General features: G+C 47.6%; 1 protein-coding gene across 2 annotated transcripts in view; it reads right to left on the bottom strand.

Annotated features, from left to right (window-relative positions):
* NKAIN4 (sodium/potassium transporting ATPase interacting 4) overlaps positions 1–15,998 on the bottom strand; it is a 50,575-nt gene that overhangs the window by 25,513 nt on the left and 9,064 nt on the right. For both annotated transcript variants that reach the window (XM_083873409.1, XM_083873410.1), the window contains exon 2: positions 137–274. In XM_083873409.1, the coding sequence (XP_083729535.1) occupies positions 137–274 (138 nt within the window). The remainder of the gene's footprint in view (positions 1–136; positions 275–15,998) is intronic.

Consider the following 15,998-nt stretch of genomic DNA (forward strand, 5'->3'; position numbering starts at 1 on the left):
GGCACCTCCTGCTAAAGCCTGCAGGGCTCGTGCCTCATCTCCCAGGGGCTTTGCTGTGTCCCTCATCAGGTGGCACATCCCCCTGGAGCAGAGCTGGGCCAGGCTCTGGGGGCTGGGGACCAAAGGTGTCACTCACCACCACGATGTAGCGGGGTCTGTACTGGATGGTGCCGAACAGCCCCAGGATAACGATGATGATGTGCAGGAAGTTGGCCAGGATAGGGGCCCACTGGTATCCCAGGAAGTCAAACACTTGCCTCTCTAGTGCAGCAAGCTGGAAGGGAGAAGAAAAAAGACAGTTACAGCTTCTGCACCCACGGTGTTTTCTCCCAGGAGTGTTTGACACGCTCCCTGAGCAAATCCCTGCAGCAGCTGAAGGTGGGACTCTGTTCCCACAGCAATTTGCTGCCTCTGAACCAGGTCAGTAGGACACAAGGCTTGTTCACACACCCCCCTTCCCCTCTGGTCTCATCCCAGCTCCTGTGATGGCTGAGCTCCAGTGCTGTGTGGGGCATTCCTCTGTGGTGTGCACTCTGGGGCTCTGGCAGAGGACAGAGAGGAGCAGAGGGGTAACATCTGAAATGTTGAACAAGAAATACATTCACAAAGATGTCACTGTAACTTTCTAGAGCTCATTTGTCAGAGCCTTCAGCATCACTCCATCACTCCTGACACCTCCTATGTTTCTGCTCTCCAGCACACATCCATCAAAGTGAGGGAGAGGAGGAAACTCTCTCCTCCACCTTCACCCCTCAGAAAATGCTGCCACCAGTACGGAAATTCTGCCAACACATCAGTTTTCCCGGGCAGGCTGTGTTCCTCTCCAGCAGTAATAACATGGTTCAAGGCTAGTAGTGTGTTCTAGACATAAAACTCCATTACTGTTGGAGTGCTGGGGCTGATTTTCAAACCATATCTGCATAAAGATGTGCTTTTTACCTGTAGCCATCATCTGTGTATCAGACATCTGGCCCCTGGCCCTGAGCCTCTGTGCAGCTGGAAGAGCACAATGGACATGCAATTGCCTGCTGGCCTTTGCATGCCCACAGCCTTTAAATTATATATCTACAGGAGAAATATAGTGAGTGTAAGGGGCAAAACTGTTAATGCAGGCTTTTCTCCTGTGCCCGGCCTTGTGTGGAGAGATCTTCTCTTTTTTTGTCTTTATTAACTCAGTGCAAGCCTCTCCGTGGACCTGTGTCTTCCCTGTCAGTGCAAGATTTGAAAATATGTTTAATTATCACAGTAGGCCACTGGGATTGCTTTATGACATTTCGTATTTATTTTTTTGCCTAAATAAATCATTACAGTTTACTATCGGCAGTCAATATTAATTTAACTCCTAATCAGGCATTAACCATGAGTAATCCCGGTCTGCTGTGTGTGTAATCAGCTATGTGACACCTTCTCCTGGCTGAGATCTAAGCACCAAGGCTCCTGTGATGGTTTAAAGCCTTTAAGGATGTGAGCGGCTGCAGGTCCCTCTCAAGCCCAGTGATGAGAGAAGCCACATCTATTAAATGGCCATTATTCCTCCTCCTTCCTGGCTCAGTGGGGAAATTGCCTTCACACTTCTCTTGGGCTCGGAAGGTATTGCAATTCCCAATACTGCTTTGAAAGTTCAATAAAAATCTGTATTTCAAAGAACTCTGCGGTTAAGGGCAATCAGGCAGGGAGGGGAGAGTAGCTTTCCCTCTACGGAATCTTATTCCTGAGTAAAGGAGGACAGAGAGTGGGGAAGGAATGGAGGCAGTCACCAAATCTCCCTCTTTTGCCAAATAATCTTCCCTTAGAAGCAACATCCTCTGACCCCCCTGAAGCACCTGGAAGATGCTGTGGCCACACAGGGGGTTGTGTGGCCAGTGCTGCTCCCCCCAGCACAGCAGGTTTGCCACACCAGCCACAGGTTAAACGCTTAATCCCTCCGGAGGGGATTAAGGCACATACCTCAACGATATTGGAGATTTGGGATCCTGACTGGCCGGCAATGGGCGGCTCGACTGTGACTGCTTCATCCAATCAGGCAATTAATTGGCTTTGTGTGCCCTGTGAGCCTCACCCAGCCCGGGGACAGCACAGGGTGCCCATGAGCCACCGCCCTGCCCAGCCTCCCCTCTGCCTCTGAAAATCAGCATAAACACAGATCCCCACATCCCTGCCTCCTGCCATGAGTTCTCCACAATCAGGGCAATCCATGCCTGGAGGAGTGTTTTTCCTCTCCATTCTACTCCACCAGTATTTGCCATTAGGGCTGTATGAAAAGGGGAAAGTTTGTCCTTCCACAGCCTCGTGGTGTTCCCTGGTTTGTTGGCACCAGGGAAGAGACTGGGCTGTGAAGTGACAGATAAATGTCCACCCTGGAGATGGACCTGCCAGTCTCCACAACTTCAGATTTGGGCACAGCTCCTTGAGAAGTCTCTGGATTCTTTCCCCATAACCCTGAAAACTACCTTCACTCCATACTTCCTTCTCTCTCACCTCTCTTGTCCCCAGGTTCTTTCCATCCTGATTTACTTTCTTTTGCCACTTTCCCAGCATTATTAAACTGTTTTTGTGTACCTGGGAGCTGCAGGCACGACTCAGCTGGTCCAGAGATGGGCTGTGCCCATCTGCTGGCTCAGGGAAGGAGAGGGGATGTGGGATGTGTGAGCTCACACAAGCTGCTTCCTCATTTATAGAAATAAAATTACGGTTTTCTCTAAAACATGTGGGTGACAAGCAAATGCTACTGATGAAACTCCCAACACTGTGTTAGTGACAGGCAGGGAGTGAGTCTGTGCTGCAACCCAGCCATTGGAAATGCAGCCTGAAGTTATCCTGGGCTTCCCCCTGTTCCCTCAGGAATTTACCATAATTAAGGAAATATTTGCTGAAAACAAATTGATAAACAGCCATTTCACTCATTACACTGCAGGTCTGTGTGCACAGATTACCCACAAAGTGCTGCTGAGATCTGCAGGTGAACAGGGCTGATGTTGGGGCTAAGTTGGCCTTGATTTGGGGTTGGGGTGTGAAGGATGCCACGGTGCCCTTCAGTCCTGGTCCCTCCAGTCCTGCTCAGAGATGGCAGGGTCAGGGTTTGCCCTGATTTATCTGTCCCCTGGCACTGAACCTCTCTGGGTGCCTCTTGCTGGCAGGGAAATGCCATCTTTCTCTTGTGCTGCCAGGTTTGTGCAGAGCAATATCCTCACTGTGATGCTCCTTAAAATGATTCACACTGTCCTATTGAGAAAGCCTATTATATTCCAGAGATGCTGGTTGTAAAGAGAAATGTCACAGATTGTGGCATAGGTTTCAACCCACTCAAAGCTGACAGGACCTTTCCATCAGGGAGGACAAATTTTTCTTCTTTATGGCTGTTCTTATTAAAACCAGGATTCCTTCTCCTCCTTTTGCTTCTCCAACCCATAGTATACTTTTACCTTTCATTCTTTAAATTAAATGATTTATTGCAGCACTAAAATCAGAAGAGCTGTGGCAGAATTTTCTCTCCTGAAATAAACCACATTTCTGCTGATCTGAGTGAAACTGGAGTAGCAAAGAACCACGTGAAGGAATTGTTAGCCAGGAAAACAAGACAAGCCAAAGCTCTCTCTTGGGCCATCATTCATTTCTACAGCTGGGGACGAGATGAAAGGCAGAGGGATGTTCTGCAGCTTATGCAGCCCATCCCATTGCCCACACACAGGGAGCACAGAGAGCTCTGGATGTGCTCAGGGGCATCACACCATATTCTCCTCCAGAGAGGGAAGCTGTACCTGAGCTGGAGAGGTGCCCACAGCAAAATATGAAAAAAAAGTGCCAGAAACCAGCTCAAATCATAGGACAGTTTCTCACTGGGGTTTCAAACCATTCCAGTTGCTTTTCCAATGGCTCTGGCAGGACAGTGTCACTGGCAGGTGTCACTGCCACCAGGACACTCCGAGCTGCTTCAGCATGGGCTGGGGGATGGTTGTTTAAATTTTAGTCCCTCAAATCTTTTCTATCCCCTCAACTTTGTCTTCTATTGCTCCTCTCCTGCTGATAAGCTGGAGAGTCCAGCTTGGTCCCCTGTGGCCCCACACTGCTGAGGAGGAAGGGATGCTGCTGAACAATCAGGTACCTGTAATTCCTTAACTCCCTGTCCTTTACAGCCTAATATCAAAGCCATGTTATCAGCTAGATTTGCTCTTCTTAATTTATTAAGCTTTTAAAGCCTTTAATCTTATTTGGTTTGTATCTGTCCTTCACTGCATTTCTGAAATCAATTGGGACATAAAAGAAAAAAATAATCAGTCTCGAGACATGTTGACATGACTCACAGACACAGGAAAGGTGCTCAGAAAACTCCACAAGAGGTACAGTCACACATCCATTTGTGTCTGTTTCTGTAAGCAAACCTGCTCTTAACCTTTCCAAGCTCAGCTTTAATAGGAGATTTATTTTCAAAATGAAATGTTAGAAATAAATATCCAAGTGTGCAATAAAGGGAACAAATGAGAAAGGCTGCTGCAAAAAAACCCCAAACCAAACCAAAAAAAAAAAAAAGAAAAAGAAAAAGAAAAAAAGAAAAAAAAATAAAATAAAAAGAAGAAGAAAAAAATGTTTTGCCCAGAAACCGAGGCAATTTTCCACTTGACCTATAAGAAAACAACCTGAAAACTCCTTTGCTACTCCTTGTCTCTCAGTGCTGTGAGGACACAGCCTCACAGGCTGCTCCAGCTCCAACTGGGACAAAATCTGCCACTTAACCCCCTGTCTGTTCCTTCTCTCCTGAACCCAGCAAGAGCCTCAGCTGCAGCCCTGGGCCCCCACTGCACTGCTGGGATGATGTTCTGGGCTCCTGGCTGATCCCAGTGCCCTGAGCCAGGGTTTGGTTTCCTGCCAAGTGGCTTCGCTTTTTAAGAAGATGCTCTTTCTTTGTCTGCTGTGCAAACACCCTCGGAGCTTTCACTGGGAAAGGTCACAGGCCTTTTCCTGCACTGGTTTCCTGAGGTATTTTGGCCATGAGATGTGATGGCTCACGCTCAGGGCAAAGTCTCAGTGCTGCTACCCCTATGAGGCATCATACAAGGATGGAAATTTACAGCCTGCTACCTGAAACAGTAGGAAGAAATTAAAAAGTCTCAGATTGTATAATTTTAAAATTATATCTATTTACGTTTTGAACACAAATATATCTTTTTTTGGTTCTTCCATATGGTTTAAGTTTGGCAGTACTAAACACCTGTCTGCTGTTTATTTTTATTAATATATTAGTATTATTATGATCTAATGTTTAATTGTACACAGCTTTCTATATAATTCCTTTGACTTTGTAAATGTTGGGACAATGCTAGAACTAGAGAATCCTAAACCCCAGCTGCTGTGTGCTGAAACTATCAGAAGTGAGCAAAAAATTCCCTTCTGTGCCAGTGCTCAAGGTGGAGAAGATTCTGTGAGTAGAAAAACAATTAAACAATAAGTCTGCTTTTACCACAGTGGCTGCATATCTAAATAAATATGAATGGTCTCAATAGCTCTTTAATTAAGTTTATCTGAAAAAGTAGCTCAGTGAGCCATTACTCCCCATCCCCAAATGGAGGGGCTGGTTCTGAGAGGTGCCACGTCCTTGTCTCTCCCAAAGTCAGCCTCTCACGAGCTCACACCCGCTGCATTCATGAAATCTCATTTTTCTTCAGTAAGTGTTGTCAAGGAAACCTTCCTTGGGGCCTTGTGATCCACAGCCTCTTTTCCCAGCATCCCTCTGCCCAGCACAGAGGTCAAGAGACTAATTGCACAGGAGGTCTCTGTTTGTCACTCGGTCTCTCAGGCATCTCTGGTCACTCTGGCCACTGCACACAATGTGCCCCATTCTCTGCTCCTCTGCTCTGTTTTCTCCCCAGAAGCTGCTGAAACCTCTTCTGTTCCCACAGACATTAGAGAGGCCTCCAGCAGCTGGGCTGATACCTTGAAGTAATTTATATTTCACTGGTCACTGTGCTGGCCCTGCCAAAGGGCCCCACAGGGCAGCACAGAAAGTCCCCATCATGGTCCCACAGCAGGTCACTCCCTGCAGCAGGGCCTGGCTGCTCCTGCCCATCACACTCCAGCAAACACAACTTTTAGGCTGCCTTGTGCCACATCCAAGGAACAGGACTTCTCCCAGCCCAGAACATCCTGTGCAGAGCCTGGGCAGGAGTAACACCCTCCCTGTGTTCATCACAACTTCTCTGCTGAATCCTGGAGCATCCTGCTGTTAAACATCCCAGTGCTGAGCCCTCACCTCCTCATTCCCCTTGGCCTGGCACCTCTGAGCTCTGAGTTCTCCCCTCCCAGCATCATTTTGTGTGTGGGCAGTGATGCTCTCAAGAGTTCCACTGCTGTGACCTTGAGCCCTGAGCTTTCTGCTGCCAAAGCCTTCCAGAAACATCTGAGCTGCAAAGAAATGTCATTATTCAGTCCCACATGTCCAAGTCCTGCTTAGCATTCCAGGGAAGGCACAATCCTGCTGAACATAAGGGATGAGACTGGCACTGAGAGTGCACAAGGCTGTTTGTGTCTGGAGCTGAGGCTCTGAGGTTTCCTCAGTACATCTTAGAACCACCAGCTCTGCTCAGCTCAAGACATGGGCCATGCACAACAATCCATGGAATCCTTTAGGTTGGAGAAGTCTTCTAAGATCACTGAGTCCAACTGTTCCTCAGCACTGCCAAGGCCACCCCTAAACCATATCCCCAAGTGCCACATTTGAACGTGTTTTAAATCCCCCCATGAATAGTGAAATAGTGACTCCAACACTGCCCTGGGCAGCCTGTTCCAATGCTTGACAACCCTTTTGGTGAAGAAATTATTCCTCATATCCACTGTAAACCTCCCCTGGAACAATTTGAGGCACACGTCCAAGCAAACCTCTTAAGCCTTTTTTACTCCAAGTGTTGGATTGTGCCACAGAACTGGCAAAACATCAGGAGATGGCAGTACTTTTTCTAGCAAAACACCACAGCCCACAGTCCCTGCCCCATCCACAGGTGCTCTCTCCTGATCCACAACCTTCTCAGCAGGACAATGAATTAACTGAGGTTCTGAATGGTGCTCAGAATCCTGGGAAAAAGACTTGCTTCCTAGGAGGAGTGCTTAAGGAAAGTTATTGCTCTGGATTGCCTAAACACCTCCCAGATCAGAGTCAGTGACATTTCTGATGAGGCTTGTGCTCTGCTTCCCTGTTTGGTTTGAGGGATCCCATCTCCCCTTGTGGCTCAGAGCCCAGGGATGCAGGCAGCATTGGATGTGGGAGCTCCTGCCTGTGTCTCCTGATGGTACCTCAGCTCTGCACTCTGCTCTGATTGCTGATTGCTGAGAGCAGCAATCAGGCTAAATTAATAAGCAGGTGCCTTTGTGATCCAGGCAGAAAAGCACTCTGACAGGCATGACAAACTTGTTTGATTTGAAACCTACGTCAACACTCCAACCTAAGTTTCCCAAACATAATTAAATTAATCTGTGGTGCCCACAACGTTCTCCCCTAAGCCCTCCCCAATGTTTTTCTCCTCCCTCAGTTTCATGGCTCAGCTTTGAGTCTCCAGCTTTGGGACAGAGGGAGGAGACACTGGGGTGAAGAGGATGTGGCTGCATTTGCAACAGACATAAACCCCAGTGAGTTCCTTCAACAAGTGCCTGACATTTTTGTCACCCAGATGCCCAAGCTCAGGCTCCACACTCTTGGCTTTCCCTCACCTGTTGAAGAACTTGCTGAGGTATCTTATCCCACCTCATGCTGCTGAGCCTGGGCAAACATCCCAGCTGCTCCCCCAAACAGCATCCTGGAATGGCTCCAGCTCTGGGGGAAACTTCTCCCACCAGGAGCACAAATTTCCCTGTTGCGTGAAATAATGTATATGAAATGTGTGCCATTAACTCAGCAGCCATTTCCCTCTGGAGATCTGCTACCAGTTATGAACCCATCGAAACACTCCAAAGGTTGTGAGGCAGAGCAGTGCTGGAGATCAGCAGGAACTTAATTTTCTAATAGAGAGATTTATTCCCATCCAACAGGGCTTTATATTGTGTGATCTCTGCCTCTGCTCAGCAATGAAGGCTATCCGAAGTTTGGGCTTGTTCCCATGAAAGGGATGCAGGGAAAAAAAGTGAAAATACTTGAAAATTAGCCAAGGGGTTGTTGTGTTCAGGGAATATAACCCATATCCTTTTGACCTACTATCCTGGGCATCATCTGCTTAGACAAAAGGGAAGGGAAACCATCGACAGGGCTGGCAGAGAAGGCACAAGGCTGCCTTGAAGCACTGCTTGGGCCAGTACTGCCCAGCCTGTCTTCTCTTGATGGAGCCCTCTGGAGTCTCCTGGCCATGGGAGCAGCAGAGTGCAAAGAGCTCAGAGATCCCATGAACTCTCAAGTGTACTAGAAAGACTTTCAATTATTCAGGGGTCTGGCCAAAACTCTCAGTGCGTATAAAGCCCATGAGACACCAGCTGGACTCACCCAGTTTAGAAAAAAATTCTCTCTCTCTGCTATTTTATAGGCACTTAACTGCAAACTGCAATTTTATTTCACTGCTGTTTACCCCAAGGCTGAATTGTGGCTGTAAATATACCATGGGCAGTTTCCCCAAGGGAACAGTAACTCTTGCTTCAGGCTCGAAAAGCCAAGCTCAGTTTTCCTCTGTCCTGTCCACACACAGTCTAAGAAAGACTCACTGTGACCAAGTGACACTGAGACCACCCCCTGCTTTTAGCTTTATGAACAAAAATGTTCACTGGCGTCCCCTGCCAGTCTAATTCATGGCTGGCACCTGCAGCACTTCCTCTTCAGGAAGGGTCAGCCGTGGCCTGAGTGACAAAAATGCCTCTCTGAAGGCAAAACATCTGCAGAAAGCCACCTGAAGCCCTTTTTCTTATCCAGCAGAAGATGAAAGTGAGAGTTTTTTGATGGCCATGGAGCACAGCCAGCAAAGCCCCACTCTCTGCACAGGTCTGTGCCACAGCAACCCTCGCTCCACAGGATGCTCCACCACATGGGGCAGATGTTCTCTGTGCTGCTGAACTTCCGTAGGAACCCTCCAGGGCCTTGTGAATCCTGCTCTGTCCCCCTCCTGCACCCAGAGCTCCCACCCTGCTCAGTGCCCTCTCCCCCAGCTCCTGCCCGCACATGGCACTGGGAGCTCCAGCAGCTGATCCCCTTAATTAGGTCACAAACCCATCACGTGTGAAACACTTGCACCAGCCAGATCCTCTGAAGGAAAACACGCTGAGCCCTGCGACTGGGGTAAAAGCTCAGGAGAGGAAAAGACACCAAAGCTGAAATAACTCTTCAAAACTTTGTCTGTAAGAGCTTTTTGCTTCAGTTTCTGCTCGACAGCTGGGCCCCTGCTCCCTGACACTGGAGCTAAGTGGTAGCGTTGCTTTAATTTCCTCTTGCTTCTGCTGCAATGCCAGATTGCTTGGATATTCGTAAACAGAAGGAATTTAATGAAAATTATAATTAGAGCCCTGCGGTGCTCTTGCAGGTCGCCTTTACACTGGGCTGCCTATTTACATTACAAATCAGGCTGGTGTCACTGCAGAGTCTACAGCAAGGGAGGAGAATTCATTAAAAGGGAAGCGCAGGGTGGGTGAGAAATAGGGGGAGAGAGAGAAAATGATATTGTTATTATTAATAATCTAGGAAATTGGGATCTGCCACGGGCTTGCTGCAGCTTTGCTCCTTGAAGGGAAGCTCATCCTAATCAGCCTGAAGCAGGAGGGGACACAGCACCACCACCCAGGGACTTCCATGGCAATTACTGTACAAATAACCCTTTTTTCACAGAGCAAGGCTTTCTCACCCCACCAGGACACAGAGAAGTGCTCTTAGCACCTAGCTGTCAATTTGGGGGTGTTGGGAAGAGACAACATGAAGCCAAAAGGACGCAGTTCCCATTATTTTGCAGCTTTCCCTGTCCACCTGCCAGCAGCTCCTTATGATGCCTTTTACCCCCTGTAATGCCAGGGGCAGCAGCTCCTGCTCCTTACACCAAGCCCTCAAGCACAACTGGGGACTGTCTGTCTTCCCATCTATGCAGTTAAAATTAGGAATAACAACCTCGTTTTACACAGAGGATTGCTGGAAACTTGGGTCCTGTTTGTAAAAAGCTGCTGTAACATTCCACACCAATTATCCTGCCTCAGCACTAACAGCATCTTCACTGCCATTGTGGGGTTTTAAGACACGCACCTGCCCTTGGTGGCAAAAAGAGGAGGCTTGGGAACTTCCCATAATGACAGCAGCACCAAGCCTAACCCCTCACCTTTCTCTTCACTGTCACATTCTCAAAACAGAGAGGAGAACTCCCCCTGTTCCCGTGGCTGCATCCCCCAAATGAGAAGCTGGAGGTATTTCAGGAGCTGGGCTGCAAACAGGCCAAGTGGTTTGTTTGCATTTCATCCACACCATCATCATATGAAGTGACCCATACTGTGACAGCTGGGTTTTAATCATCACTAGTAGCACTGATGTCTGTGCTTTGCCCCAAAAAAAAAAAAACAACCCAACCAAAACACAAAAATGTGTTTATATCAGTTAAAAAAAAAAAAGACAAAATGAAAAATTGTAGTTGAAAAAACATGTAGCTATTTTTCCAGCTGAAATATAGATATCAGTGAAGAAATACTGACCAACCCTCCCCTAATGAATGTACCAGCGAATTTCCAGGCCTGTCATCAGAGCATGAAATGAAAAAGAACTGGGAAGAAAATAGTATTTTGGACAAGAAAAGCATTTAGCAGTTCAGCTTCTGGTTCCAGTAAAATGCTTCTGACAGGAAGAGTTTTAAATTGGAACAAACAGGAAAACAACGATTTTGTTCAAAACCGGGACTGTCAGAGGCTTTCTGGGTATTGCAGGAATTTTCCAATAACCACAATCCCCACAAAGAACTTCCCTCTATTAAGTGGATAGAAAATGAATCAATCACTATTGATTTTCATCATCTGATTGCTTCTCTGGAAGAAAATCAGTCCTACTTAAGCAATTGATTAGTTACCTTAGCAATTACAGGTAAAAACCCCTGGCTTTCCCTGCCTCCCTCAAGGCATGTAAACTAGGGATAGTCCAGTTTTCCAGCTGTTTCAGGAGGCAGAGACAATTTTATGTGATGAAAGATGAGTTCTGAGCTGCCACCCACATCTCAGAGTCACCAGCACCCTCAGCATGGTCCCTCAGAGGTGAGGAAGGCTGAGCACCTCCTGGGCTTCTTCCTCAGCTGTCTCTCCCCACGAGCACTGCAGGCTGCAGAGCAGAACCCCAGCTCTATTTCCCTCAAATAAAAGCAAGAAAACAGCATCACACAAAGTGCTCCAACAGATTAGTCAAGTACATATCTAAAGAGGGAAGTGGCAAAAGGTTTAGGCACGATTTGAGGCTGAAGATGTGCCTCTCTCCTCCACGGGTGATGGAGTAGTTTGGGAACTGCACTCCTGATTCTGGGCAGTCATGAAGGGTGACAGCACAGCTCTGCTGCAAAACACAGTCTGAGTGCTGGGAATCAGGGCTCCAGGGTGGATTTTCTGGGATGCACAGCGTGAGAGTGGCTGTGGGGGAAGTCACTGTGGTTTTCTCATGCCCACTGTCCCCTGCACCGCTGAGTTTCCTGCTGTACTTGAGAGGAGCTCAGCAAAACCAAAGATTCTCATCAGGGATTCATCAGCAGTACAGAATCATGCTGAAAGCCCACTGAGGTTTACCAAATTCTCCCAGTGGCACTGATAGCATTGACCACCTCACTTTTGTTGCTGCATGCCCTTTGTTTTTGCTCCTCAGCCCAAGTGGATGATGAAATGAGAGCCGTGACGTTCACTTTGATGGAGGCGAGCTGCTGCCTTTCCAACAGGGTAAATAGGGATTCAGTGCCTTTTAAAAAGCGTTATTTTTAAAGGAAAGCCCTTTTGAGTGAGGGCTAGAATGGGGTTATTTTCCACATGACCAAGCACCAAAAGGAAAGCAGCAGCCCAGTCCATGCTCTTATCGCCCTCCCTGAGTCACCCACTGGATAGATTTGTCACAAGGTGAAATAAGAGCAAGTCCTCAATTTATTATCATTTTCTACTTGTTCCCCTTAATGCAGTTCCTGCCAGGATGAGTTTGCTGTGGGAAAGTGGAATGAAACCAGGCCTTTCAGTTTGCTGCTAAATGGGACTGAGGGGAGGAGGCTTCCAGGGGGGGAGGGAAAATCTTCCTCATTAAATAGGGAAAATGTGCAATGCAGAGTTTTCATCGGATGCTGCCCAGCCTCCCAATTAGGGTGGCTGGGACAAACAGTGGTGTTATTATATGTAACTGTTTATCCAGTGTCACTCAGCCATTGTTTATTTTATGAGCATAATTTATCTCCTCTGTTGTGCTACCCAATTTGTTTGCATTTTCAGTCCACTCAAGTGTCTCTCTTTCATTGTCTACATCTTTTGGCCTCCCACCAACCAACTCTCCAGGTTTCCAGGAGTGTCACACAATGGCCAGGCCCCTCCTGTGCTTCATTTTTTGCATGACATTTTTGTCCCCTTATTTCTGCTCTGCCCCTGCCCCTCCCCTGCTGCAGACTCACAGCTCCTCAATGGCCTCATGGTTTATTCAACAGCAAAGCTGAATTTCTCTTTTCCTTCTTTTTCCATTTTCCCTTCCTTTTGAAAACAGAGGCTGGTCAATAGATGCCACTCTGGCAGCTCTGGAGAACAAAGTTCACTTGCAGCAAATCTTTGTGATCGTGTCTCCACAGGGCAAGAGTTTGGTGACCCTGCAGGGGCTGAGACCCAACCAGCAGCTCACCCATGGGGCCCCCACAGACTCTTGTGTCTCCTTCAGCCATGGAAAGGGACAAAGGTTTGTCCTCTATTAATTTGTGACACCAAAGCTTCATCCACACCTCTCCTTGGAGGTGTGAGATAATTCCTCATCCCTGGAACAATGAATGGCATTTTTGGTTTGCTCCTACTCCAAACTTTCTGGCTGTTTTTTTCCACTCCCAAGTCCTCTGATCTTCTTGCTTGTGGGTCTGACTGCAAGGATTAGCTAAAATAGAAAAGTGTTAATCCACATTATGGAAATTCAAATCCTTGCTGTTACATTAAGTAACTTCAAGGAAATTTAATCTGGCAGGACTTCTGGGTGACTCCAGACAGTGACAACAACATCTGTGCATGGCCTCTTCCTCCAGCCTGGTGACACTGCAGCAGGAAGATGCAGCACTTTCCTCCTGATTGTAGCAGGACACTATTTCTGATGGGTTCTGCTGAGCTCTCAGCCCTGGCCTGCAGCTGAACCTGAGGTTTATTGCTTCATTCCCATTGAGTGTGCCAGGATTGGGATTCTGGAATTTTTGACTGAAAATCTGGACAGTGTCCCAGCACCAAACCCTGGAGCTCCATCTGAAATGCCCTTTGTTTAGAGGTTAGTGGCCAAAACTGGGAGTGAGGAGTTTTATATGGCCAAGGGAGGCTTCATGAGGAAAAAAAAGTTGGCAGCCATGAAACCTGGGATACGCCTCATGCAAGGAAAGCATCCTACAGGATACTGCCCTGCCACCTCCTGTCACTGTGAGCTGCTCCAGAAATCCATCGTACTCGAAATTATTCACTCAAGTATCCATTCAGTCTCAGTTCATGGATTGCAGAGCCTTTATTGCACACCCATATATTTAGCACTGGGATAGTTCTCAGCAGTTCTAACAGCCCTGTCATCTAAGGGATAAAACAAAGAGCCATTATTCATCACAAGGGAGACACAGTCTTTATTGTCTGAAGCCATGGCAGAGTTTTTCTATCACCCTATCTATTCTTTCTCACTGTCACACAACTCAGCTTTAAACTGTCTCAGTGGAGAGTCTCTCCAGAGCCTGGAGGCCCAAATGTTTTGTAGCTTCTCCCAGTGAAGTGCCCAGCTAATGCTGGATTGACTGCAGGACTGACCCCAAGCTTGCAGGAGCAGAAAGGGGAACCTTTCCAGAAAAGCTTGAGGTGAACATTCATCTCTGCTAGGTCAGGAGTAAAAGCCAGGCAGGGTTATTTAAAGAACATGGGGAAGCACAGCTACAAGGAGAGATGGATGGACGTGAGTTTTGGGCACTGATTATACCCAGAAGATCTGGGGTTTGGCCCTGGCCTGATGGCAGAGCTGTGCTGGCTGCAGGACACACCAAGCTGTGCACATCACCTGTCCCAGCCTCCCTGCAGCCCTCCCAAACAGCCTCAGGGTTTCCTTGCTGGATCTGTGTCCAGCACGCAGCTGGAGGAACCAGTCTGGTTATCTGGATCTGGATATGTGGGGATTAATACCTTGGGATCTAAGCATGAACCACCCTCCATCCTGCTCAACATCTGCCTGACTTGCTCTGTGCCTCTGGGAAAAGCAGGCCAGATTGGGGCCACAAGACCCCCTAAGGCCAGATTTGGGGCCACAAGATCCCCTAAGGCCAGATTTGGGGCCACAAGACCCCCTCAGTGGTGCAGATAAGCTAATTAAATGCAAATGAAGCGGCACCATTCAGAGAACCAACTACATCATGGTCTCATCAGGAGCATTTGAGGCTGTGCCTGTGTCAGCACAAGGCAGGACAAGGAGTGGAACAGATCCCTCTGAGAAGGGGCTGTGCAGGGTCTCTCACCAGCTGTTTGCAGTAAGGCAAATTCATCCTTCCCTTGGATGTCTCTGCTCAAAATAATGAGATGGGAAACTTGGAGACCCACAGTCGTAAAAAGTGTCAGACATCTGAAAAAAAAAAATTGCACTTTCCCAGCTTTTTAATTTGTTTTAAGGTTGGCAATCACATCTCCAAGCATCCAAGCTCACTTTTCTCCACCTGCTCAGACAGCAAAGGGCACAAAACAGCCTGTGAACTCCCATCACACTTCTCCCAGCACCCACTCTGCTCCCTGCTGAACAGCCAGCAATCTCCCAGGCTAATTAGCCAAACGGTATTCTGCACATATTTAGCATTTCTGAGTAATTAGGATAATCAGATTTCTCCCCTAATTCTGTACATCCACAATACAAGCAGGTGTATTGCCTTTCCCACAATGATATCACAAGAAGAGTGTTGTCTGCTGGAGCCAGGGGTGCCAGCAGCCTGTCAGAGCCCATTCCCATCTCCACATGGAAATCTGCTAAGGGATTAACAGCAGCCACGGGGAATTGGGAACTGGGTTTGTGTTGGCTAAGCAGTCAGTACTTCAGACATTCATGCAAGTTATCTAAATGCACAGTCCTCAAATCTGGCCAGGGATCTGGATGTTCCCTTCCCCACCCTCCAGGGATCAGCTGTGGGAGTTGTTTTGTGCTGCAGTTGAACACCAGGTGTTTGGCTCAGAACCTCAGAGGTGTTTTGGGTTCTGGCCAAGACTCAGGGCTCAGGTTCTTGGTCATTCTCCATGAGGTTCATCAGCCCATGGCCCTGGTCCTTATCTCTGTAACCTGTGAGCTGGCAACCACTTATCTCTGGTCTGTGCCACTTCCAAGGTCTCTTGAAATGAATGACCTTAAATGAAGGTCCAAGACAGCCATGCCAGGCCAGCTCTTTCTTGTCCTGCTGAAGTGGGTCTTTGATTCGAGAGGAGTTTTTCCTCTAGCCAGCTTCACTCAGTAATCCCTTCTCAGGGAAGCAGAAAAATTTTGGGTTTTTTTTTTAAGTGCCCATGAGTACATCCTGGTTCAATCCAGCATCTCTCAAAGAAGGAAAGATTGCACCCAAGCCTCAGGGCACAGAGTTACACTCTCCCAATAGCAGTCTCTGGACCATAGCAGTAACATTAAGCAAAGACCCTGTCACATTCCTTCCACAAAAACACCATCCATCTGCTGAGCTTCAGGTAGGGAAGAAGTTTGTTGGAGAGTAGAGTAGAACCCAGCGTACTCTCAGCTCAAAGAAGTAATTTCTAACATGCAGGACAATGCTCTTGTTGTAGTACTGTAGAATAACATCCAAACTCCCTAAATATGAACAAACCTCAATAAAGCCAGGACTTAAGATTCCTCCTGATCTCCAAGTAGGTCAACC

Source organism: Zosterops lateralis, assembly GCF_965231275.1.
Source record: "Zosterops lateralis genome assembly, chromosome: 16".
Classification (NCBI taxonomy): Eukaryota; Metazoa; Chordata; class Aves; order Passeriformes; family Zosteropidae; genus Zosterops; species Zosterops lateralis.